Genomic DNA, 27,623 nt, shown 5'->3' with positions numbered 1-27,623 from the left:
TCGAAAGTTTGCTCTCAAGTACGACTGATGAAAATTTGGGAATTCTACACCCTAAATGCATTTTACAATCCATTAAACTATTTCACGATTCAATCGGTATCAGTACCCGCATGGAAAAATATATATGCAAAAAATATATGCAAATATATATTTTCACATATATGTTTTTTGCGCTAAATATATGTTCACATATATGCGTAGATATATGTTCACATATATGCGTGCATATAAATGCAATATATATGTCTAGAGATACACAGAAAATAATTTAACTTGAATCAAGAAAATAATTTTGAAGAATTTAACTTTCTTGATTTGAGTAAAAAAATTCTCAAACTTAGAATTTTTTTATTCAGTGTATGACATATATGTCTACATATATGTAAGCATGTATCTCTGCATATATGTCAGCATCTATGTGAAAAATATATGTTAACATATTTTTTTGCGTAAATATATGCGGCATATATATTATATATGCGACACATATTTTTGACATATATATTTCTCCATGCGGGTATGTTTGTAAGAATTTTAATAATTTATATTTTCAAACACTTGTTAATAATTTTTCAAAATTTTATCCTTAATGTGACGGTGGTTTTTTTTTATACTTTATTTGATGTGAATTTTCTCTAAATTAAGGGTGCTTTTTATCGACTTGAATATATTCAAAAATTCAGTAGATCGAGTATGTTCGATAGCGATTAATAGCTATCAACGTAATAAAAAAAATTATGTATTGATTAAAGGATTAGTTAATGTTTAATAAGCTTTATCAATTGTTAATGAAAATTTTTTAATATCAGATAATTTAATAAATATTTTTTAATAGTCAATAAATCATTTACTAAATGCGATTTATTGACTGTTCATAAATGATACTTTTCTTTCAAAAAATATTTATTTAAATAGGTTGTTTTTAGTCTAGGAAAATGAAATGACGTAGAAATAAAAGCTCTTTTAATGGATTAAGATGCGATTCACGTAAATTCGATAAGTTATTTCATTCAAAAATTATCCGTGAAAGAAACTGTCAAAATATGAATTTTTCGAGATTTTGAAAATTTTGAAACCCTGTCATTTCTGAACTATTTGACCGATTAAGCTTATCTTTAAACTTTACCTTGGTATTTGTTGGTAGATTAAGTATGTTGAGTTTGTTAAAGATCCGTAATGAATTGATGATGCTATCGTCGTGACAAGCCGCTACACGAAAAAATGTAAATTGTAAATTTCACTCGGATTCCGGTTAATTTTTATAGTTTTAACCAGTACAGCGGACATTGAGGTGGCAAAAATATAAATATTACAGAACTTGATGTAGAAAGTGTAAAAGCCACAATTTATAATTTAATATCGAAAATAAGTGATTAGTAACTGTCACTATAGTAAATAACGACTCTGTCATCTTAAAAAATTACAGTTTCAAACAGTAAAAATTGCCATTTCAATATATGGTCCATTCTATGAGAAGAGGAACTTAGATGAGGAGAAGGAGATCTTAATCTAGGAGAATTTAACATTTGAAACAGTAAAAATTCTACTCTTAAAATATATATTTTACCAGTCCAAGCAAGTCAATAATTATAGTTTCATTTTTAGCGTTGCGTTCAAAATTTACCATTTTACTTTGTAAATATTGACGTTGCTTGTATAGAAATTTAGTAACTGTATTTTATACTTTGTATATATCATACGATCATTTTTTAGATACGAAATGATAAATATCAAAGTCAAAATTCTTAATTATTATACTTTAACATTTTTGACATTCACACAGCGAATATTACTGTTTGAAATAGTATTTTCTTACATGTAAAGTATAAATTGTAGCATTTAAATGATAAATATTATAAAGTGATTAGTAAAATCACGATTTTACTGTTTGAAATGGTAATTTTTAGCAGTTGATCATTACTTATTATAAATCGACTATTATTTATTACAGTTTACTTTTTTCCGTGTATAAAATGTTCATTGACATAATTAAATATAGAATATAAATCTTTCGATCATATCATCTTCCAGAATTAAATTAAACTTATTCCCAAAACCAATGAACTGATTTTAAAGACTAAGCTCTTTTTATCAAAGAATATTAAAATATCAAAAATATTAAGAAACAATAAACATTTGTGAGAATATTCAGAGTTAATAGTTGTTTATATTAGAGAAATCTTCAAGTAAATGACGTTGTCAGATTCACCGAAAATAACTATTGAAAACGTTTCTGATGGAAAAGAGGTAATATTTAAATAAAATAGCCAATTTCTCTTAAATAATTCTTGTTGAATCGCAGGAAATTCTGCTTAAATAATTAGGAAAGCATCATATAACTAGAGTAACATAATGACGAATGTTTGTTTAATATTTATTAATTTTATCTCTCGGTATCGATCACCATAAATAATTTCTCACAACTGTGCGCTCCAGCATCTTTGTTGTGTATGAATAGAATCTTAAGTGCTTATTTTGTTGACCAACCGCTCGAATTCAAGGTATTATTTATGGTATCGTAAATTAATAATTAAATTGGGGAATGAAAATTGATTTTGTTTAAAATACACACAATATATATATATATATATATATATATATATATAGTCAGGAAGGAGCACTTTAGTATTTAGCTCTCTGGGACTACCTCGAGATATTTTGTGTGGTGAGGTAGTTAGTGCCCCTAAGAGGCCTTGCTGATGAAATAAGAGGCAGAGAGAGGCTCACCGGCAAATCAATAGTGATTTAATTAAAGATTATAGGTTTATGAAAATTAAGATTAATCGCGCGAAATGAAGCCCCGTCTTTTACGGGTACTCGCGCACGGGTCAATGGATTGTAATTATCTCGGGAGTTCCGTTCTTCCTTAAATAATTAACGGTGGTTATATTACAAGCACCCAAAAGTTTGGATCGATGTGTCGACGTCTCGCCCTCAGGTTTAAATCAATTTTTAGTTTCTCTAAGCCGAGTTAGGCGAGTTAGGCGGCTCTTTACTCGGAAAAAAGTTAAATTGCTCGAGAAATACAAAAACAAATAAAACATACATCTACATATACATCTTGGAAGTATAAAAACGTATCGGGTTTTTGCTTAACTTTTTTTCTTTTACGCCCATATATACTCATTCGCGGTACATTATTGTAGCACTGCCACCGCCAGTTTTCCCTCCGACGTATCTCCATTAGCTTCTAAATCGGAAAAGTTTGCCAGGGCCCTGAGAGTGAGAGAAAATAAAATACAAAAAGTTAAATAAAATGAAATAAAATAAAAAGATTATGGACACTGAGATTAGAGTAGAAAGATTCAAGTCGGTGCGGTTGTTTCTGGTTGGGTTACAAAACACAACCCACTGAATTCTACCTCAGGTAATATATATATCTATATATATATAAATCTCTATTTCTATACATATAATGTGATTTTATTTGTTTATTTATTTATCTATATATTTAAGCTTGCACGCCACAATTATCCACCGTTAAACTTTTTTAATTACTACCTTTCGAATAAAATATCATCAGAAACGTCTTGATAAAATATTTTACTCTCCAAGATCCGGGTGGTCGTAAAGCCTTGAAACTTTTCAAGTATCCATTAAAACTTACCTGAAATTATATATTAAGAAAAAAATTTATCGAGTTGATAAAGGGGAAAATTTTTTTTTAAATTCATTATATATCTAATCAAAAATATCAAATAAATTATTTTCATTTCTTTATTAAATTTTACATATTAAATTTTTCTCGCATCTATATTTTCTTCTATAATAAAAAAATTAAAAGCATTTTTTCGAATCTTAAAATGGATAAAGTATAAATATTATTTAATTTGAATTCTTCAATCTGTATATTTCAGTTCAATATATTATAGGTCTATACTTTGCATTAGCTGTTTGAATTTGACATTAAGACACGTACCCATTTTATTTACTGACATTTATGATAACGTCAAAAGAAAACCAATAAGCCCGCTCAGTATTTGTTGGCAAGTGAATAGAAAATACATATCCAATATTATCGGAGCATCTACACGAGCAAGGTACCGAGAATCGACAGCTACTTTGTCCAAGTTAAAAAGATTAAGACACTTCGCTCGCGGCTAGATATTTCTTATCGTTTTCCGTTGCCAGCAAGTCTGCTGCTCGCCAGCCAGCAAACCTCTACTTGCTAAATCGAACCATTATTTTCTGGTACAGTCCATTTCTATTTTTCTACTCGACAACTGTAAGCTTCATATAAGTGTTTGACGTATATAATGCTTCATACTACATACTACCTACTATATATAATATATGATATATATTGTAGTATATAGGATAGCGGTTACTGGACCGTTCTGGTGAGCACGTGCATGTGTCAAAGGTCGAGTGGCGTATGGTAGTGGATAGGAGGGTCGCGTGACGTGTGAGGAAAGACGGCCTGATTGTACTAAACTTTATTCATCCAACACAATCACCCTCCCTTACTCAACTTTGGTATTCAACACCGACATCGATACGCTGTGAAAAATTTGCCAAGTGAATGATTTTTAATTGATTTAATACCTCAAGAGTGAAAATCACTGCGAAAAAAAATTTCATTAAAATTATTAGTTGTAAATAATAAAATAGTTGTTATTCGTTTAAAAACTATAAAATGCGTTCTTAGCAATTTTTTTTAATTCATATAATCTTCATCCTTAGTTTTTCATCAATATATTTTTTTATTTTTTTATTAAGAAATCCTAAAAATTTCCATACGTCAATGAACTTCAGTAACATTGGAGTAATTTATTTAATTTAATTTAATGTTTAGCAATGTTATTAATTTATTATTTTTTATTTTTTACGTTAAAGAAAAATAATCTTTATGAAAATTTGGTTCAATGTTTCAAAAAAGTCAAATTTTACAAACTTAAACTTTGGATAAATTTTTTGAAGTATTTGTTAGCATATATATTAAACTTATTTCTGTTAATTAAAATTTATTTTAGTGTAAAAACTCCGTAGATTGAAAATTCACTCCAAATTTTTTACAGTGTATCCGCACACAAACATCGTAAAAACATATTAATAGTCTAACTTTTTTTTTATCCCTAGTGCTCTGATTTTGGTACCGCGGATAGTTTGCCGACTCGCGAAGCAATAACACGGTGGCGGTACCACCTGCTACCAAGTGTTATGAGAGCTCTTTTCCACTTATATCTCTTTCTTCTCCTCGTCCTTTTAAAAAGCGATGTACGTAAAGGCTGCCACGCGCTATCAACGAGTTACACCAAACTGTGACCCCCGTAACATCCTTGTCACCCTACACTGCTACTAATACTGCTATTCCGCTCTCTTATCTAACCAGCCGCTGGCACTCGGCAAGTCACAGCGCACAGAAGGGCTTCTGCAAGTTCCATTACTACCCCTTTACCGACCCTTTGAGTCTAGGGACAAGGATGGGACGCAGATGGTACTTTTGGTCCTTGGCTTCTTGCCGATGCACCCCCGCCATCCTCTTTCACTGTATACCATTATTACTACCACTATCCTCTCATCATTCCCGTGCTTATGCATTTCTTACATTGTGTGCAACTGCGAGAGAGTAACGCCAGCAAATCTCGGAGGTGAAAAACCATCGAAAGAGTGAGAACTCGGCATTTCGAGCTCTAAAAATAAAAATAAAAATAAAAAAACACTCTCTTGTAATCATATCTGTAGAATTGTTTATCTCATTCTCTCTGTCTTTCTCTCTTCTCCTTAAATTTATTTATTTTGAATGCCAAGAAAACTCTGCCTGGCATGATAAATATACGTATGCTCGTATATAGTTATAAGATTGTTATTTACGTCACGATTGACGGAATTTGTTAAATTACTGATACTGATAATGATAAAACATTATTACAAAAAAACTTATTATTTTTTAAGTTACCATTTAATTATTATATAGACATTATTTATCTTAAGTTTATAATTTATTGATAAATTTAATTTAATCCGCGGATTCGTTATTTTATATAAAATAATAAAGTAGACTAAGCGCGGCGTAACGATAAGTAGCTACGGTCAGTGTCAAATCAGACAACTGAATTTATTTACTAGAATGTACTTTTGTAAAAAAAGTAAATTATTATTAATTTAATTTACTGATTAAACAAAATTACGATTAGCTATTTCTTTTAGTTATCTATGATTTTTTTATGATTTATCTATATTTTTGTTACAGGGGACCCGCGAACATTTTCGGCTAGGCCTTTCCGAGGAGGTTGGTTCGTTTGTTTGTTTTGCAAAATTAGGATATAGTCTGTAGCATTTTCTCTGTATAACCTCTCTCTCTCTCTCTCTCTATCTCTTTCTGTATATCTCTCTCTCTCTCTCTTCATTTCATTCTCTTATTCTCTTATTATGTCTCTCTCTCTCTCTCTCTCTTGCTGTATGTTTCCTCCTATCACGTATTATTTATTCATCTGTTTTTTTTTTTTGCTATTATAAGTTAAAAATTTTCATACCTTTATATATCTACGAATGGAGATATATATGTGTATGAATAACTCCTTCACTCAGCTAATTAAAACCCAATAGCCCATATATATTTAACGACTGGCCGTCTTTCCTCTGTACTAATTTTATACTAACATATTACAGTATTATTATTATTATTATTATTGTTGTTTTATTTTTAATGAGTAAATTAACAATATGATATTGATCCTATGGCTCACTAACCCAATTAATTTAATGCATTTTTATTAATTTAATAAATTATAAATCTAGTAATTATTTATTATTATTATTATTTGTGCTTTAATATACACATTTATTAATGTATATAATGCTTACGTTAATACATTTAGTTGTTATTATCTTGATTATTGAATAATACTTTTAATATAAACAATAATTGTACATATTATTAATATTAATATAAAATATGCACAACACTCAACAGTAATTATCTTATCAAGTAATAGGATTAATACTCGAAACATAATTTATAAACGCCACAAACAATTATCAGCTCAGGCAAATTCAAGTACTTGCTGATTTTATTATTAAATAGTATTGCGCAATAAAGCATGTTTTTTTTTATTTAGGGTAGTAAAACGGATATTATCATAGATTACGACGTCATCTAGTATTTTTTGTCGACGAGCGTCCTAGTACAGAATAGTGAGTGAGCTGTATCATATTGATATCATTTTATCGTAAAATTCGACGGTCGCACGCACAAGATCTAATACCGATAATATTACGCGAGTGACGATAAACATAAAAAAAGCTTACGTGACATGAATTTTATAAAAGTAACGTTACAATTTATGGAGGGTTGTTTTATATATTTTTTGTAACTTGTAGCACAGCGATCTGGAGACATCTCGACAACGTTAAACTTGAGAAAAAGGAAAGCCGGAAAAATATTTAAGAGTACGGTAAACAATTTTTTATTAAATGTTCAAATTCTTGAAATTTTTCTCATTTTTACAGTTCAATTATAAATTACTATTATTATTACTTACTATATTTCACCCCGTTTTGTTCAGAGAGAATAGAAAGTTTAAATTGTTTCTTGGCTTTGATCTCCTGTTTGTAATAAAATCTATTTTTTAAAAGTTAGTTATTGTGAGCCATTTCAAAATTAATGTATAATTCTAACGACTCGAAATTTATACGGTGAGTTCATAATTAAAGGGCAGTTGTACAACGGTTGATAATGGATCAAAAAATAATGTGTAAGACAGGATATTAAATTACGTCAAATAACCCGAAGCGTTGGAATACTAATTGACTGTTTAACTCAGAGATTTTATCGAACATATGTTACATGTGTTTTACCAACTTTTATTACTTTTTCGCCTGTTAATTTTTTATCATGCTTTTTGTCAAGGATAAATTTCGTATTTTATAACAAAAGTTTTAGCACAATCGTATTTTTTGCTAAAATGTTAAATAATCGCTCCGCTAATAACTGTAAAATACAAAGCGGGATTTGAAAATTTTTTTTGTCTATTATCGCTCTAGACAAAAAGAGGGATTAAATAAGGAAATTGAAAATTTAAACGCGTATAATTTTTTATTTTCCACTGAAATTAATGATGCACTCCATGTGTTGTGGAACAAAAAGAGCTTTTATTTAGGCTTTTGTTATATTTCTAGATAAAATCGGCTTTTTACATTATGAAATTGGCTCGGAGAGTAAGATTGAATGATAAATTGATAGAGTGCGGCTTTACACACGGAAAATTCAGAGAGAGTAACAAAAATAGTAGTAGTAGAGTGGAAGAATAAAAAACAAATAAATGGATATGTATGATAAAAAGAAATCTAGGTGGGTGTTAGAAGCAGATTTATTCACTCGTGAGAAACAAAATTTTACGCGCAACACCTGCGTTCCCATGGCTGCCTGTCGAAATTCCCTCTAGCATATCTGTCTGTTTTCCACCAACTCAGCATCAACGACCCTCGCTAGAAGCACACTCTGCATCGCTTACCCTCTGGCTATCCGTTGGTCCGTAAGCTCGCCGCTCTTCTGTATCTACCTAACGCCCGACCGAAACCCAACTTTCTCGATGAAAATTGCATTAACCGAGTTTTCGTACCCGTTGCTGCCCAACTTGATACTGAAGTCCGAATCGTGCCGGATACGGAGCTTCAGCCGTGCATATGTACCTCCATATATACATACGTTCATATATACGTATGGATATCTATCCTCGTATGATATAACTGATACTGACACAGTATCGCATTAAAAATATTATTTAATCTTTAGAGCTTATTGTCGAATTATTCCATTATTTTGATACGTAATTACTCGGTTAGTTATCCATAATTTATAAAATTATTATTTATAATATCACGGGAAAATAATTTGGATTTACTAAAATCAGAAATATAAACAGAAAACTTTAGAGTTTAGAATTAGAAATTTTGGGTTGTATGAAAATTCAAAAGTTAATTATTGATAGTTAAGGTAATTATGCAGAAGTGGAGTTCCACTTATTTTAGATAAAATTGAAATAATATAAAAAATCAAAAAATTGATCTGTATTGAAAAATACCTAAAATCGTAAATTTTTGAACTTTCAAATGAAAAAAAAAAAAAAAAAAAAAAAAACATCAAAATATTCAATTTTCATACTTTTTATCATAAATCCGCCGTGAAGAAGAACAATTTGAAAAACAAAATATTCAAAAGATCAATTTTTTTGATTTTTTACACTCAAAAATAGGTGGAACCCTACTTCTTCATAATTACCAAATTTTTTCACCAAATATTTTATAAAAATTTTTATCGCATATTTATAATGTCTTGGTAATTTTTGACACCGAATTAAAACGAGTTAAATTAAGATATTTTTTAAATAATGGTTTAAAATAACTAAAAGTATTTGTAAAGTTAAAATAAAGTGTACCAATAAATAAGAGAGTCAATTAGTTGGAAACAAAAATTATACGGATTCGGTAGCTGATAAAAAGTTTTAATAATTTTATATTTTATTGAGTGATTTGAAATTCAAATAGTAATTAACTTTTGATGATATAGTATAAATTCAAATTTCTATCAAGCAATTTCCATGCAATCGTAGAGATATATATCACTGAATTCGGGCTGTATGGTAGTGCTGCAGTGACCCTCGAGAACTAACTCAACATCGTATAGCTTAAAAGCTGTTTTCGTGCTTAACGGGTAAATACGTGATTTCATTTATGATACGAACTTACGATCGCTTTTGGTATCTGTTGCGAATATGCTCGAGTTTAGCTACTCATCGAAAGCTTAGCAATAAACTCATTCAGTTTACTTGCCACTCATTCCATTTTTATTTTCCGTCTTCCGCGCTCTGTATAAACATTATATGTCTATCTATCTTTATCTCTCTATCCATCTATCTATCATCGATAAACATATACAGTGTACGTATATATATTTATATATATATTACGGATATATATTTATAGATTTAGATTGATTGAGATGTATACATAAACAGTCTATTGAATATTCAATTTCTCAATCTATTTCGATTCACGCGTGCACTCCGAGGTTAAAGTTAACTGTGAACAAGCATAAACATTTAACCCGTAACATTGAACGCGACCTAGGGTATGGTATAGGTATATATATATATATAGGCGGATTATCTTTATGAAGCGTCATAAAATCTGTGCAAACAAAATAAAAACAGTATTCTTTTGCTTAACTTGAGTTCTCTCTCTCTCTCTTTGCATTATCCTATCTCGGAAATGAGGATGAAAGGTAGGAAATAGCATCATAAAATTGAACGCTTTTGTGAAAATAATGAAAAAAGAATTGTAAAAGAGTGAAGAAATGAAAAGAATAAAATAGGAACAAAAATAAGAATAAAATAAAGGAGACTTAGAAAGAAACGATTGTGGAAAAGTGCTGTGGGAATGCGCAACTAAGGACACTAACTTTACTACCCCATTCCTTTCCCTTTCGTTTTACGTTTCTTATAAAAATTCAACATACATTTCAACAGCGTTATTAGGGGCCATTAAATCATCTTTAACCAACAGGTATCGGTTATATTATGACTGGTTGTCATTATCGTAAAAGTAACTGCTGAAGATTTAACTGAGAATTGGTTCTTCAATTATTTAACGATAATGATAATACAGTCAGCCTTTATCAATTATATTTAGATTGTACCCTAGTTATATATCACAGCTTCTGTCGACAGGTAAAATCATGAAATAAAAATGAATTACTTTTAATGAATTAAAGATGATACAAAATATTAAAAAGAGAATTAAGAAAATTTGCAATTTAAATTATTTAAAATAAATATTGATTGTTTATGTTTTCGACACTAAATTTTCCAGTAACTATATTTCTCAGTCTTTATTTATTTGATAATTTTTTTTTTTATTTTTTGAGGAACTTTTTTAACAGATTTTTTTAGAAGGTAATACGCGAGGATAGATGACTAAATAAATAGATGGATAGAAAGATAAAGTGTTAATGGGTTAGAGGGAAAAGTTTTGCACATCTGGAGACCGGTGATTACGTGGTCAGTGTAAATTCACGTAGGGATACTCCGAGTTTCTATTTACCTATGGTGTAGACGATCGATTTTACTTGTAGACAAGTGGTTGCGACGAGTCTTCAATTCTTTTTTTTTTTTTTTTTTTATATTTTTATTTCTACTTCTACTTGAGATTCCCAGGTGACCGTGCGACCACGTTCGTTGTGTTAAATTGAGTTTGATTGGAAAAGTATTTACTTGGTACAACTGTACCATTATACAGATGTGTTGTGACATTTCCCCATGGATCGATATCCACTCAACAAACTTGTGTGGCCAAGGAAATTAAACTTTTAACTACTTTTTATTTAATATATCTATAATTTTATCAGTAATTAAAAGTTGCACTAATAAGTTTATAATTTAAAGTCATAAACATAACTACGTTTTACTTTCGTTTTCTTACTTTTACTGAAAAAAAAAAGTATAAATCCGACGTCGATACATTTTGGTGCTATAACAATATTTGTGTATGCTACGTATTAATACGACATTTTAATCCCACCACAATATTTTTTCAGTACTACAGCGGTACTTGTATAAGCTTGAAATTTATACGAAATTTAAGTACCAGAAAATATTCAATTTTGTGTTCAAATAACTAGATCGGAACTTTTATTTTAAAAAACTATTAATTTTTCGCGAATCGTTGAACAATACTTGTTTCATTTAGTGATACGTAAAATGAACTTTACGAAAAATGGAGTAAAGTAATAAAAAAATCAACTCTATTATGTTGTTAAGGTAACTACACGAGTTTCAACTATTTCAATCGGTGTGACTGCTAAAACTAGAAGTGTAGTGTTATCGATCATTCAGATTTTTTTATTCCTCTAGAGTAGTGTAGTAAATGCAAGTAATAGCTTAGTAAATGCAAGTAATGGCTTAGTATCTTTGAACATGACATGCTTTGATACTCTCGAATATAAAACAAATTTCTCATCAGAGATTAATAATTAACAATTCTTCCAGGTGTCGTAGATTCTGTTTTATCAAATAATAAATCTCATGCATGAAAGACCTTAATTACTTAATCGATGTACAATGTTTTATCTCTGAATGGAATAACTTCGGAATAAAAGCTGCTCTCTATCAGCATATATTCACTAACTATAGATTACATTTTGTGATTATATCTTCCTCTGCTTTTTACATGCAATAGTTAGGTTATAAATCATTTATGTGCTGAAAAGGATACGTGAGCTCAAGATACGAGAAAAAAGATCGTTTATTGTAAGATGTATTTTTTAATATATTTCCAATCGTAAAAAATGGATGACTCAAATAACATGGGATGTATTAGTTTTTGACGAAAAAGCTTTTTATGAAAAAGCTACCACAAGTTGGTGTATTTTGTTTTCTCATAAAATATTCGGCCGATTGCATAAATACTGGGTACAAATCAAACATACGTAACAGGGAGTGCGATAACAAATTTTTTGCTTATGGATAATGGACGAACGGGTCAATCAGGTGATTTAGATTCAGTGTTTCATTATTTTATGGTGAATGATAATAATAATAATAATGATAGAAAAAATAACAATAATATTCGTTTATTACCTATACAGTTATTCACATATTATATATGATATTTTACAAATTTCAGTATCATAATAATAACGAAAACAAACAACCTGCAGTCATATGTATGGTTGCTGAGAATTACGAATTATGATTAAAAATTTTTCGGCTGAATAATTTTTCGATAGTTTTGATCACAATAAGTATAATTTGAATACTTTTGAAATAAATTTAAAAGATAATATTGCCACAGCAATATCAATTAATAATAATGTGATGGAACAAACTTAAATTGAAAAAATTGCTAGAAAAGCTTGGTTTCGATCCCTATATTTCGTTCAAAATAATCTTTGCTTCCAATAAGTAAAAATTTCCTTTATTTGTACATTATAACATTTACTCTAAGTAAAGGATTATATATATTGAATTATCATAAGTTAACTTTGTTTGGAATGAGGACTGAGTTTCAAAATTAACACTTAAAAATTAAAACTCTTAGTCAGTTGAAAAAGTATATAATTTAAAATATTAATTATAAAATCGAAAAACAAAAACTCGAATTTTAAATAATACTAGTAATAGCAGGTGGAAGTAAATAGTAGAGGAACAAGAGAGAGGTCAGCCTGGCCAGTACAGGAGAATGAGAGTTGAATTTTTGGAGTCATCGAGGAAATAGAGAGAATAGGATAGTCCGCGTTACCATAGTAAATCAATTATCTCGCAATGTAAATAAATCACCTTTTTACAACTCTGCTGAACCATTTCACTGGACAATCGCACAAAATTTATTGACAGGCTTGCGTCCATTTTTTATTTTATTTTTTATTTTTCAAGTGAGCAACACGATTGAAAATGACGCGTGCGTCGCATCATTCATATGATCAACGCGTTAGAGCCCTCCCCTTTTCCAATATTCTGTATTTTATCGGTTAATTTTTTTGCAATTTATCTGGTATGAATGGAAAAATGATTTAATTTTCTTTCAATTCTTCTGCTATGCTCTGTTATTAACCAAATAATTCCTATTTAATCGATAATGTATTAATATAGATATTTAACTGAAGACTAATGATCTAATAAAAGAGTTAACCATTTTCTGTAAGATCGGCTTGAATGTTGTGCTGTTGACATAAAAAATTATTACGAGAAAGATAATGAAAAAACTATTACGTGAATTATAAGATTGAGGTCAATTATAGTGTATAAAATGGCTCAAAACAATAGCGGAGACTTGGCAACGGTGCAAATACGCTCAGCGATTCCGAAAATGCGGTACAATAGCTACAACAAATGTGTGTATGTGGATACACTATATAATCAGTATGTGAAACGAAAAAAAGTTTACTGAGACAATGTATTATTTATGTGAATAGTAGCGTAAAATATGGCTTCACGATAAGAATAATAGAGTATCTGCATTCCTGCCAATAGGTTTTTGTTCCAATAAAATTCGTAAAATAAAACTACTTCCTATAGAATGATTACGACGACTGCGTTATATTAATATCCAGATTAGTATTTAATTACATTTTTACTAGTAAAAGTTTGTTATTAAAAAAAATTATTTTCTTGTCATACAGGCTTTTTCTTCATTAATTATTACGGAACGTTCTTTAGATGACTTAATTTTAGCTTATACATCATTTCACGATAAATGATAAATGAAATAACCTGAGTTTTTTAAGTTAACATTTGAAAATTTCATAAATGAGCTGTATGAAATTCCATTAAAAATTTCACTGAATTATAGCTAACATTAAACTTTATTTTCTTATTTTTAGTATAAAAAGATTTATTCAAAAATCTGTTGCTGATTAGCAAATTTTTTATTACAATATAAATAATTTATTGGGCACTGATTATAACACGGTATTTAAAAAAAATACACAGGTGAAGTTTTAATTCCGTGCTTTTGGCTAATCTTTCCTGATAATTTTTTCTTGAACAAATAACAGTTGAAACTCATTACTGCTACTGTTGTAATAATAAAAATGTATATATAAATGTATAAATAAAATAACTGAACGTTATTTACCGTGAATTGTTTACGCACATACCCGCGAGGAAAAGAGTTATTTGCTGAATGGCTTCGTGAACTATATGCATATTACAGAAGGGAAATCATTATTTTTTAATGAGATATGGTCGTAATTTGAACGTTTATTATGACTTAGTTTAAAAGCAAAAACCGAGCTAAAATATTCAAATAAATTCTTTCGCTAGCATACTATTTTGAGTTTTATATATTCGATACCTTTAAAATAACAATAAATAATAATAATAATATTAATAATAATAATAATAATAATAATAATAATAATAACAGCAACAATATTATATAATAGTGAAGGCATTGTATAATATTAGCAATGTGAGGATAAATAGATATGGAGTAAATGCTAATGATGCTTTTAACGGAAAAGCTGGTGACATATTGACACAATATTTGGCCGGGAAATATTCAGCGAATCACCTAGATTGCTCATAAATACCGCAAGTATGCTTTCACAATTGATTATTGGCTATTAATAATCTCGATAAGCTGATTCATTAAAACGTCTGGGTCATTTAGCATTATATTGTATTATAAATTATGACCAAACAAATTTTTATCTTTGTCTGTTTTTACATTCCCAAACCCGGGTGCTTTGATATATTCTCGATATTATATTATATACTATATAGCATAGTATAGTATTGGTTACCTTCACCTATCAAACGATCGATAGCACACCTACAGTATACAGACATACACATACAGATCTCTAGATAACACTCGACTGAATTTGCATTTGCATCGTAACTTTTCGAGATAACGTCTGAACGATCGCATTCGAAAATACCGGGCTGAATCAATTTGCCAGAATGTCTCTCGAGGCGCTATACGATAACGCACTCACGCGGTCATCACATATATGTATATATGCGTATATGTATTTTTTTTCTATATTTTTTCCAATCAAAGTTATTCTTTTTTTCTAACACCAGTATTCTTTTTTTCTGCGTATCAAGAGTTATCAGTTCGAATTTGCATATTTACAAGCTCAACATTTTGGCCGATCGGCAATCACCGAAAATAATACGCCATCAATTTAATTTTTTTTTCTGCATTTAAAAAAAAAGATTTTTCGGCATCTTTTCTCAATAAATTTTTATATTAACTTTATTTTTTTTTTTTTTTACTATTAAATTTTACAAACAAATGAATAATAAAATTTAAATCCTTAATTAACGCGTCTCTTTATCTTCTGATTGTTTATTCAGCAGAGCATAATTCACTATTCATTTTCTTGCGTGGAGTAACGAAAAAAAATAAACTACTTGTCAGTTCAAAGCTGTCGTCAATTTATTTTTGTCTTTAGCAGGCGGTATTGTGTATATTTTTTTATATACGCTTTCAGACTCTATTTCAGAGGATTTATTTAGTTAGTTTATATATCTGTAGGTCAAATACTTGGTAAAGTCATTATTCTTAAAGAAAAATATAGGTAGCTAAAGAATTAAAAGGCCGGGAGAGTATTAACGGATGTATTCTCGGATATTCGCTTTTTTCTATTCTTACGTGTGTGCCATTCCGTTTGAATTCAGTGAACCATTTTGCGGTTTGTTTTTATAACGACTGCTATGTCATAGTTTTGTATGATGACTTCAATGGATTCCTATCGTTATTGTTGTACGTTTGTACGATTTCTATCAAAGGGCATGCACTGGACGGACATTAGTCTATTCATTTCTATCTATGAATATCAATTGTACCTCAAAATCCATCAATATCATGTAATCACTACATCACTCTCACAATAACCTCCCAATTGTATTCAGTTCACCAACTTCAATAGTACCAATTATTTTGTATTTCATGTTGCCTCGAAATATATAAAAAATAATAATGAAAAAATAAATTCACTCATGTAACAAATTAAAATTATTATTTAAAAATCAATAATTGCAAAATATGAAATTTTTTCGTCATTGCGTCAAAAAAATTTTGTGAAAATTTCATACTGCGTATTAATATCACAATTGTATCAAATTAACACATAAAAGTCTTATATTTAACTCAAAAAATTTTAACACGGACTTTCTGACACACACTGAAAAAAATTTAGGCATGAAAATGGTTCCCGAGGACTTTTTGACGACCGCATAAGTGTAAAATGTCGGTGTGAAATATCTGTTGCATAAAATTTTTATTTATTTATTTTTTACACGGTGCCGTATTTACTTTTTTAACCATTTCGTGGTACAATTTTATGATTCCATCGGGTCTGAGTTGAAATTTTTTACACCAAGTCTCATAAATATTTTACAGTCTAATAATGAAAAATTCTTTCCTGTGTAGTTATTTGAAAAAAAAAAAAAAATTAACTTAATTTAAGCGAAAAATCTTGAACCGAGAGATTAATTTTGAAGAATTTCATCGTCTTCAATCAAATAGATAAAATCTTGAATTGATAAATGTTTATTAGTTTAAGTAAATTTTACCTAATTCAAAATTTTTCGGTCTTCACATGAAACCATGAAACTTTTCAAAATAATTTTTTTAGCGCAAGATTTTTTTCTTAAGTCAAATTAATGTTTTTTTTCAAATGTAGTTTTTAATTTAATTTAAAATTGATTCAATTAAAATAAAACATTATTTTCTTATTCATTAATTGTTAATTTAATTGCAGTTAAAGATCGATTACACTGAGAGACAGTTTTATTAAATACTAATAAACGCTTATTTGTATTTAGTAAAACACGTATTTGGCTCATGCGCAAATAAAAAATTTATTAAATACAAATAAAATTTTTATTTGGACCAGTTTTGAGATTTTATTAGTATTTAATACGTATTTATTAATATTTAATAAACGTTTATTAGTATTTAATACGCGTTTATTAGTGTATAATACGTTTTTATTTATACACAAAATAACTTAGTTTTTTAGAAATCAATGAAAAATAAGATAAAAACGTCATAATCGGTTTTTTTTGTTAATAAATGTTTGTCAACAAATTTTATAATAAATCTATCTATTATCACCAAATAATGTTAAACTATTGACGATTATCCATAGTTTCAAATTAAAAAATGTATATCAGGAAATGGAATTTTATAATGAAAATACATAGAAATTTTTTTTTAATTTTTAAAGATAAATATTTATGACACTGAAGTTGACAGATAAATTAAAAAAAATTTTTTTTTATTTTATAGCAATTAAATTATTATAAAAATAATATGATCAAAAAGTTCTACATGTGAAAATTAATAAATATTACAAGTGAAAATTTTCAGAAGCATTTTTTTACTGTGATTGATTTGTTAAAAAAATTTTTAAAATTCACAGCTGACGGCTAACTTCAGTGTTATGAATATTTATAAAAAAATAATTAGAATTTATTATATTTAACTAAATTTTCTTTTATTGAAAATCACTACATGATATAATAATGGTAGCATTCGCACTTGTGCTGACATTAAAATTAAAAATCAAATAAGGCTAACCACAAGTAGGTTATAAATATACACATATATACATTGAATTACTTAAAGAAATTTTAATTTTTATATGCGTTGAAAAATTGGCCACAATGCATCTAAATCCCTTTCTTTTGATAAAACATCCATTGGTTAATAGACACTCTTCACTGTTTAATAATTATTTTAATTTTTATTCACTATTAATAAACAATAACTCCAAATTCTACGCCTTGACTTCAGCATTAAAGATGGCTACCGTTAAAGCGAGACTGGCGGTGGTTTTAATAAACACATATTAGTATCTAATAAAATTTTATTAAATACTAATAAAATTTTATTCACTGCAAAACAAATGATATTTATATGTAATTAATATTTATTGACAAGTAGTACTAACATAAAGAAATTCCAAATACGCGTTTTTATTCGCTGTGAATAAAATTGTCTCTCAGTGTATAAGAAGCAATAATAAAAAAGAATACCATTCGGCTAAAAATAAAGCTGGACTCATGGATTCACGAGATAGCCGATTAAATTATATTGATAATGTCTACTACGCGGAAGAATATAATTTTCGCGAAATTAATTTGAATAATTTAAATATCTGACGCGCAAATGTGAAGAAAGTATAAGCGGATTGTATTTTTTAGCATCCCCTTTTCACATAATATGTACATAATCCAACCCCTCGGGTACGAGAGGAGTATTTTAAAAGAGAGTGTATTCAAATTACCGAGAGAGCCCATGAGCAATTCGGCCAGGAGTACAATTATTTTAAAGCAACATTTGTATAGGAAAGCCCTCGTGGGTGTCGCTAACAGTCTTCCCCCTCATTCTCGAATAACTTCTTCTTTTGCTCGTCTTCTTATTCTTCTTACGACGCCCCCGGTATATTTTCCATTATTCCGTCGTCGCGAACCAGCAAACGTCTGGCTCTTTTGCTCTCCTTTACCACTCAACTCTCTTATGAATCGGTTACCCCGTATCGCCTCTTCACCCCGCCATATTTTATTTCATCCGGCATATAATAAACCAGCCGAGAAAATTTTTTCTTATACTCTACTTTACTATAATAATAATAATAATAATAATAATAATAATAAAAATAATAATATACAATACTGGTAAAGTAAAATAAAGCAAAGACAAAGTCGCGCTCCAATTATTTTCCATCAAAGATATATACGTTTACTAAAAAGAAGTGAAGAGAACATAACAGAAAAAACAAGAGAAGAGAGTATACAAAAAATTTTAGTTCAAACGAAAAATATAAAATTCCTGAGTGGAAAAAAAGAAATTCCGGTATTTATATTATTATATGTAGGTACTTTTTATAGCTTATTTTATTGTAGATTTTAAACCAGAAGATACATTTACAAGAAAGGTTTCTGTTGATAAAAAATGCTGACCGTTGTTTCGTCTTGGTATGTCAAGCGCGTACGTATTCCTATTCTCGGACGACGCTTCAAATGCACTCGACCGGGGAGGAAATAAATGAAAGCCGCGTCTTACCATCCATATGCCGAAGGTATTTTCGAGTTTATATACTAACCAACGAACTACTGGTCTCTCGGCAACAGCTATTGCTCGTGAACCCGACTTGACTCCCGAATACCAGTGTGTGCCAGGAAACAGGAAGACCTTAGTTTGCCGGAGAGAGATGCTGAATAATAGGGTTGTAGCATCCATAGGAATGGTCGGTACCAGCAGACCAGAGTGCAGAGAGAAGAGAGGAGATGGTTGTGTGCATGGTATACAGAGTAGCTGGTTGATAGTAGGTGAGGCTACCAGGGTGTCTCTCACGGGAGACACGATGAATTATTTAACTTTCCACAAATCCATGGCAATCCTTCTCTTCTAAGAGTCTTTTTTCCTCTCGTCCGCTTTTTTTTCACCCCTAAATCCACCCAAATAATATGCCAACTATACCATCCCGGCGGCACTTGGAATAACTCCTCGAAAGATACACATAAGCTGGTAATTTATTTGTTTTAAAGTGATATATATTTGCGAGAGCCATTCCGCTACTAAATAAACCACCTGTCGATAATCAATCAGCGTTAAGTAATTTGATACTACTGAGTTGATCGGTCAATCAATATAACAGATTGTTAGAGTTAGAATTATTGTTGGCGATGTTGATAATTTTCATTTGACAGCTAATTAATTAAGTTATAATGTGATAGGTCGGTAGATTAGAATTCGAGCAAAAGCCACATACACAGAATTTAGGTACTATCTCGTATGTTGGTTGAGGCGAACAGCTCGCCACCAAATGACCGTTTCTATAATGTTATCAATTTGAAAAGTTTACTGGTATAATGTGTTGTCTAATTTAGAGTTTTCAACTACTTCAGGTCTCAATTAAGACTTTACACTTCTCGAAATTATGAGGTTTGTTTATTACTTGACAGATTACCACTATACTACTTTTTACGGTTTGTGCTAAATGACTTGTACAGGGTTGCGGAATTTCTAAATAGTTGAAAATTTAATTTTGAATTCGAGTGTTGAGATTACAAATTACAAATTTAGTTTTAATAAGATAGTTAGGATTAACGACTTTATTTTTTAATCCTAATAGAATTAAAAATTTTAAAATTATTTTTGATTGCAATTTTCAAAATCACAAAATGAAAAAAAAAATTCGAATGTGAATGCTAATTCAATTTTTTTTTAATGCATTATCCACAAACTTAGCGTAAAAACAATTAATTGTAAGGTTAATGAGGATAAATGACAGTAATTTTCATGAAAAATATCAACAATAGGTGGAAGTTTGAGTTAATTTGATTAGGGTTGATCAAATTGATTAAAAATCTTTAATTTTTCAACAATTAAGTAGGTTATTAGTTTAGTTATACTAAAAAAGTAATAAAGAAGGTACCTAAAATGAATCAGTGAACAAAATATCTGCGCATATGCGCACTGGTATGTCCACTGGTTAAATCAGTGAAATCTACTGATTCACCAGCGAAATTGTCATTCACTGGTGGGAGTCAATGAAATTCCACTGATTTATTTTAAGAGAGTAATATAGTTGATTAATTACGCGAAATGAATCATTAAAAAATTACTGTCAAACGCTGAAATTGGAGCAATGATAAATGATTATTGTTGCTCAATAATTTAAAACCAATGAAAGATGAAACTATAATGGAGATGAAACTAACTTCCATTTTGAGAGATATTATTATCTAGACAAACTAAATTTTTTATTGAATGTAAAAATATTTTGAAAATAGAACACCATTATGAGCAACATTAGCAGCACTTGAGTTAACCAGTTTGTAAAAACTACCTATATACAGTTAAATTATTTTTTCTCACCTCCGGGCGGAAAGCGTCAACTTTCGTCCCGCTGCGTTAAACGAAAATTCCGCTTTCCGCCTCCGTCGAGGAGAAAAATAGTATACACACCACGGGCAGTAAATAAGAAAGCCTCAGATCACATGTTTATTGACCTCGGCTTCGCCTCGGACAACAATTACATGTGATTTGAGACATTTCTTATTTTACTGCCCTAGATGTGTAATATACTATTTGCTCGACGGGCAGAAAGCGTCAACTTTCGGCCTGCTGCGCTAAACGAAGTTGCCCCTTTCTGCCTTCGTCGAGCAAAAAAATAGTATACACTCCACGGGAAGTAAATAAGAAAGCTTCAGACAATTACATGTGATCTGAGATATTTCTTACTTTACTTCCCTAGGTGTGTAATATACTATTGATTTTTTTCTTTTCAATCTATTATCAACATATCAATTAAATTGATTCATTTATTTGTGCTTATTATTCCGATCTTATCTTCATATTATAGACATATTTGCGGCTTTATATGACTTGATATGTTCATATATATTTTGAAAATTTCCATCCAAGGTAGAATCCGGAATAATTCTTAAAATTATCGATTTTGCAATTGGGTCGTTGAAAAAAGAGCGTAGTAATTTCTAGGGATTGTTGAGACAACGATAATTCAATATATATGATTAAATAAAAAAAGTAGAGTGACAATTGCACAAGTGATTGACTTGTTTCAAGCAATTGTAAAGCGTCTGAAAGAACTGAAAGGAAGCGCAAGGAAGAACTAAAAGATTGGATATGTGTGGAGCACTTATTTTGGCCTCGATGCAGGTGAAGAGTAAAAGAGGCTAAGAAATAAAAAAATAAATAAAGAAACGAGGTAAGTTGTGCTCAGTGGTGTGTATACGCGAAGCTGGAGTTGTTTGAAAGAATACCCACTTTTAATCTGGCAGCTTTCGCCCCGTGTTAGGTGGAACCCGAGTGGAATAAAACCAAGTGGCAGGACCGGGATATGAGGGAACGAAAGACGAGCCTGAGTGAAAGAGATAGATGGTCTGGCAGTCTGCTGGTAGAGAAAAAAAATAAAACGAGTGGTATATACATCGAGAGAGAAAGAATGAGAGTGAGAGTGCGAAGGAGAGGGTGGGTGGAAAGAGCCGCTGATAGAGGGCGCTAACGGAAGACCACTTTTTTATCCGGCTGATCTGACGGCGCTTCGTCAGTTATATATCCTTGCAATATTTTTATTTTCCTGATCTTAAATTTTTATTTGATTTTGTTTGGTACTATATTATTTATTTTCATTCCCTGTCTTTTATTATTACCGAGGAATTCTTGCAACGCCGTCGAGAAAGCTCTCAAGTGTTGACAAACTTGTTTCTGGCCCACGGATACGACGCATAGTCTTAGCGGGTGATATTATATGCCAAGCACGCGTGCCAGGAAACAACCTATCGCTAGTTTTCAAATTCTCCCACCTGGGGACCTATATCGGGATCCGTGAAGAAACCTTAATAGTTACTTGTTCGTTATTCTTTGCTCGACGATACTTTTTCGTGTCTTTGTATTTATAATTCAAGTAGATGGAGAGGAAAAGAAGCAACAAAAAGAGTTTATAAGAATTTTAACTAAATTTTCTAAAGGATTAAGAAGGAAAAGTTGAACATTTTCAGCCAAATCAAATTATTATATTTTATTTTCTTTAAAATAAAAGATTTTATCTTGTGCATTAAATTTCAATTGTGTTGAGTGGGACACATAATTTTATTTTATTTTATTTTTTTTTTTTTTAAGATTTTATGACAATTTGTACGATTATAGATAAAAGTAAGACATTATTATAAATTTAAAGTATAAAATATAGATACAATTGCCATTTTGTAATATCACCTTAAGTAAAGTATTTTTTTAAAGTAAATGGTCTAAGTGAGATCGTGACAATTTTCGTAATTGCAGCAAATAAAAGTATAAAAGTCGTACGCTAACGGACATCCTGAGAACAAGGAACAGAAATGATAATAGTTTTTTTTTTAAATCTTATCTGTCCAACGTTTGTCGTATTCGAAAGAGATAATTGAGCTTTTCTTAAGCGAAATACTCATAAAATGTTAAGGGGACAATTTCCTGTTTTAAACTTTACAGAGAATTCATCGGCAATTTTTTTTTAAATCCTCCGTGTCTACTGACGATTACTGTGAAGATATAAATATAAATATAAAAACTAAAACTTGGTGTGAAATTTAATGAGTTAATTTCAAAGAAAGAAAACATGAATACCTTTTTGAAAGAGTGCAATTAATTAAGTAAATACTTATGTAAATTTGTAGTTAAGTAAAGATTGATGTTACGGTAGGAAGAGTGGTAGAAGGGCTTTCTAGTTTCTGGATTATTTACATTTTATTCCGAGAAATGAGTAGCATATGTTCATGGAATTTTTATCATCTATGCTGCATTTTTAAAATACCTTAAGAGCCGCATTGTGTATATTGTGACTGTAAGTTTACTGACATAGACGTTGTAAGAGGATTTTCAGATACACATATGCACTCATCTTTATACGAAAATCTGAAAATGTTTCATGAAAATGATTGAAAAAAGTTTCAATAAATTATTTTTTTATCCGATGCATGTTAAAATGAAAAATATTTGTAGCAATTGAGAGTACCGTCATATTACAAATCTTGCAAAGTAGAATATAAAAAAAATTGCTGACTCCTTTGTATAGATTCACGTAGACTATTGGATTATACGGAGAGATGAGCTAGGACTTTTTTTCCAAGTAATATCAATTTTTTTTTTTTCATCAGCAAAAAGCATCAATTGCCTTTTTTTACCATTAAAAATTTATTTATGATAAAAAAAAAAAAAAAAATAAAATACCTTACAAAGTGTAACCTACTACTTTATCGGTTTTAAAAATTTTCTCTTATATTACAACGATTACCGGAAATTTTTCGCAGTGTGAAATTCATGAATAAATTTTCATAAAAATTATCGTGAACATTTTACAATGGAGATAAATATAGTCTGTTGACAAGGTTATAGAAGTGTTGCGAAAAATATACAGGTATATATTGAAATATTGGAAGGTAAAGAATAATTTAAGCGGAGAAAAGTGGTGTATTATATAGGAAGTAAATAAATCAGTAGTAAAGTATATTCACGCGCCGTATAACTTTTAGGAAATAATACCTAAGGCTTGATTTAATAATAAAATCGCCGTGAAAAACCCGAGAAAGTATAGGAGCAAGTAATACAAAAGAGTTTTCAGCGGAATAAGAAATAAACCGAGTTGAATTCCGAGTAGAATAAACTTTATATAAAGCGTCAAATAAACTGTGATCGCCAAAAAAAATAAAAATATACTTTATTTAATGGATAGTATGTTTTTAAAGCAGTATTTTCTTTTATAGTTTTACATTTTGTCTTTTTAATTTTTTTCCATGCGCCGCATAGTTAATTAAGCAAACCTTTTTTCTTTAGTTTGCTCTAATTTCATCCCTTCACCTTTCACATCAACCACCTGAGCATACATAACACCTTTATCTTGTATTTTTGTTTCTTTTTACCACAAACTCATTAACCTTTACCCGACGCATAAAAAAGCGAACTAAAAACTCGACATTACTTTACTTATGAGAATGAAATCTTCTTAATCTTCTTCGTGAAATACTTTATAAATATTTATATAGTTGCAAAAACCTTTCACCTTCTAATTTAATTGAAAGTATGTGAGATAATACAATATAAATTAATAACAAGTTAGTGAAGCGAAGTTTCATCTCTAAATTTTTTTCTCTACTTAAATTTAAGTAAAAAATACTTGATCTTATTTTATGCACATTAAATTTTTTTTATCTTTCTTGTTAAGTAATTCATAAATACTTACTTTTTTTAAGTGAAGAAGCTTGTAATTTTTATTTCAATTTAAAACATAAAAGTAGTTATTTATAATTTCTTTTGGTGAAGAAAAACATCCTTAGTTTAAAATGTTGTTTGCTTCACTTATTAGTAATAATTTATTACTATTTTTTAGTAATAATTAGTAATAAGTTATTACATTTAGAAATAAAATAAGTATTATTATTTTGTCTTTACGAACTATTATTTTTTAATGATTGCATATTTAATTTTTTGAAGAGGTAATACTTGACATTTGTTGAATAAAAAATGAGAAAATTTACTGTACCTTCGTTAAATTAAAAAAAAAGTTTATTCAGGTCACATGCTTTATATACTTCATAAATGAGTGAGAGAAGTTGAAAACTGTAAAACGAAAGAATGACTTCATATTTATAATATACAATACCTACCAAGGTAATTATTGATGGAGAATTATTGATGGAGACATTAAATGGAAAAGTTCCAAAAACACGTTAAATTTTTCACACAAAAAATTAATTCACTTTACAAAACTTCTCAAGCGTTTAATTTTAATCCTTCACTCAGTCAAAAATTGAAATAATTTTAACAAACCAAGCACATAAATACATATATTAATAAAGTAACCGAGTACTTTATTGCGTGAAAACATTTCTCAAAATGAAAATGCTGACTTCGATTTTTTTTTTAACAGCTACATAAAATTCAGTTCTACTCGGATATATCAAGTAAAAAAAAGACAAATAATTTTTTTAATTTTCGTTGAAGTAATATATAATATTGATGAATAATCTTAAACGACTCAGAATTTAAAATAAAAACAAATGTTTTTATTTAATGATTTATGAATATCTGAAAAAAGTAACTACTGCGACAATGTTACTTGTCAATATAAAAGAGATAAAATCTAAAGTCTAGAGAATAGATCGAGTAGCAAGTACAAGGTAATCGGATTTAAGTTTGCAATGAATCTTTGAACGTGTCCACTTAATTTCAAAAGCAATTCGTTGGTACGGTATCAATGGTCAATATTACCTCAACGATTCTATACTATCTCTTTCTCTTCTCGGATATAAATGTATTGTATATAGCGGTTTCATACATACATTCATGCGATTACCGATACTCGTCGATGTTACAGTCGGTTCTTTGAAGTCAATATCTTTGAGCAGTCAATAATTGAGTCAAGAGTATCGGAGTTAGTTTATTATTTTTAAATTGCGGATCATTTTCTATCAATACTCCTATCTGCTATCATCCCCATTACTCTTATCTTTTCATATTAGACCGAATCAATACAACGGAATAACCTTCTAGGTCTTCTGGGTACTAACTTGAATAGAAAATTAACTAACTAACCACAAAATAATGAAAAATTTTTTATAGATGTACTGAAAAAACCTCGATGAAATAATGTTTGAGTGATAGTAAAAACGATGGCAATATCTTAGAGAGAAGCTCGAGGATTTGGGTTATAAATCTTTAATCTTCATTGAAAGAAAGTCATTGAGAAGACGTTTGAATGAAAAGTGATAAAATTGGCGTGAGGATACGTTTGATACTTTTTCTTATTATTCTTTTTCAAAGTCTTTGAAATTTGTAAATGAAGAATAGTCGAAATTAATTAAAATTGATGATAGCAGTTTGATGTTTGATGTTTGATGTATTACGTACTTTCAAGAAGTGTACTTCAATGTTTCAATAAAGTATCGATCGCTGGTGGTGTACGTCATATTGGGGAGCATCGAATGCAGTCTGGTAGCTGCTAGTAGTAGAGCTAAAAGTTCTCGTCGACGAACGGTATAGGCATAGCGTGATTTCGCTTTAAATTGTAATGAACTGTTATATGCTATTGTCATTATTTTTTATTTTTTCTTACTAACAAGATCTATAGTGTATGAAATTCAACAATCCACGTATAAAAATTTTTTTATCAAGCCTTTATAGCAGTTTTTGGGTTTTCCGGTAGATTGTTACTGTACCACCAAATTGCAATTGTATGTATCTGTGCTTTTTTGTTTATTTGATTTTTTTTTTCGGGTTTTATATCTCGCTTTTGATGCCTTTGTTGTATCTTTTTGTGATTTTTCGACGATTGTACGGCTGCGGGATATCGCGAACAGTTCTCTCGTAAAAAGTAATTTTACACTGACCAACTGTTAGGGAGGTACTTTTAACGATTTCATTCGATTAATTTTAGTTTTAGAATATTTTTATTCACTCGCTCAATTAAATTGATTATATTATATTAAATTAGATAAATATTATTAGAATAAATAAAAATAAAGTTTGGTAAAAATACTAATTTAAATATTTATCGAGTTTAAAAATGAATATTGACGTTTATTAAATACTAGCGAGTATCATAAATTTAATTTAGAAATATTTTTCTGCATATTCATTGATGCATTCTCGGTTTATTTTTTAAT

General features: G+C 29.4%; 1 protein-coding gene across 6 annotated transcripts in view; it reads left to right on the top strand.

The window, feature by feature from the left end:
- Positions 1-27,623, top strand: part of LOC123275439 (nephrin) — a 221,775-nt gene that overhangs the window by 63,694 nt on the left and 130,458 nt on the right. For 5 of the 6 annotated variants that reach the window (XM_044743575.1, XM_044743577.1, XM_044743576.1 and 2 more), the window contains one exon: positions 6,194-6,232. The exons of the other annotated variant lie outside the window; for it this stretch is intronic. In XM_044743575.1, coding sequence (XP_044599510.1) covers positions 6,194-6,232 — 39 coding nt within the window. The remainder of the gene's footprint in view (positions 1-6,193; positions 6,233-27,623) is intronic. 6 annotated transcript variants of the gene reach the window in all.

This window comes from Cotesia glomerata, linkage group LG1, assembly GCF_020080835.1.
Source record: "Cotesia glomerata isolate CgM1 linkage group LG1, MPM_Cglom_v2.3, whole genome shotgun sequence".
Classification (NCBI taxonomy): domain Eukaryota; kingdom Metazoa; phylum Arthropoda; class Insecta; order Hymenoptera; family Braconidae; genus Cotesia; species Cotesia glomerata.
The sequence above is the reverse complement of the archived record's forward strand: the minus strand, read 5'-3'. Positions and strand labels throughout refer to the sequence as shown.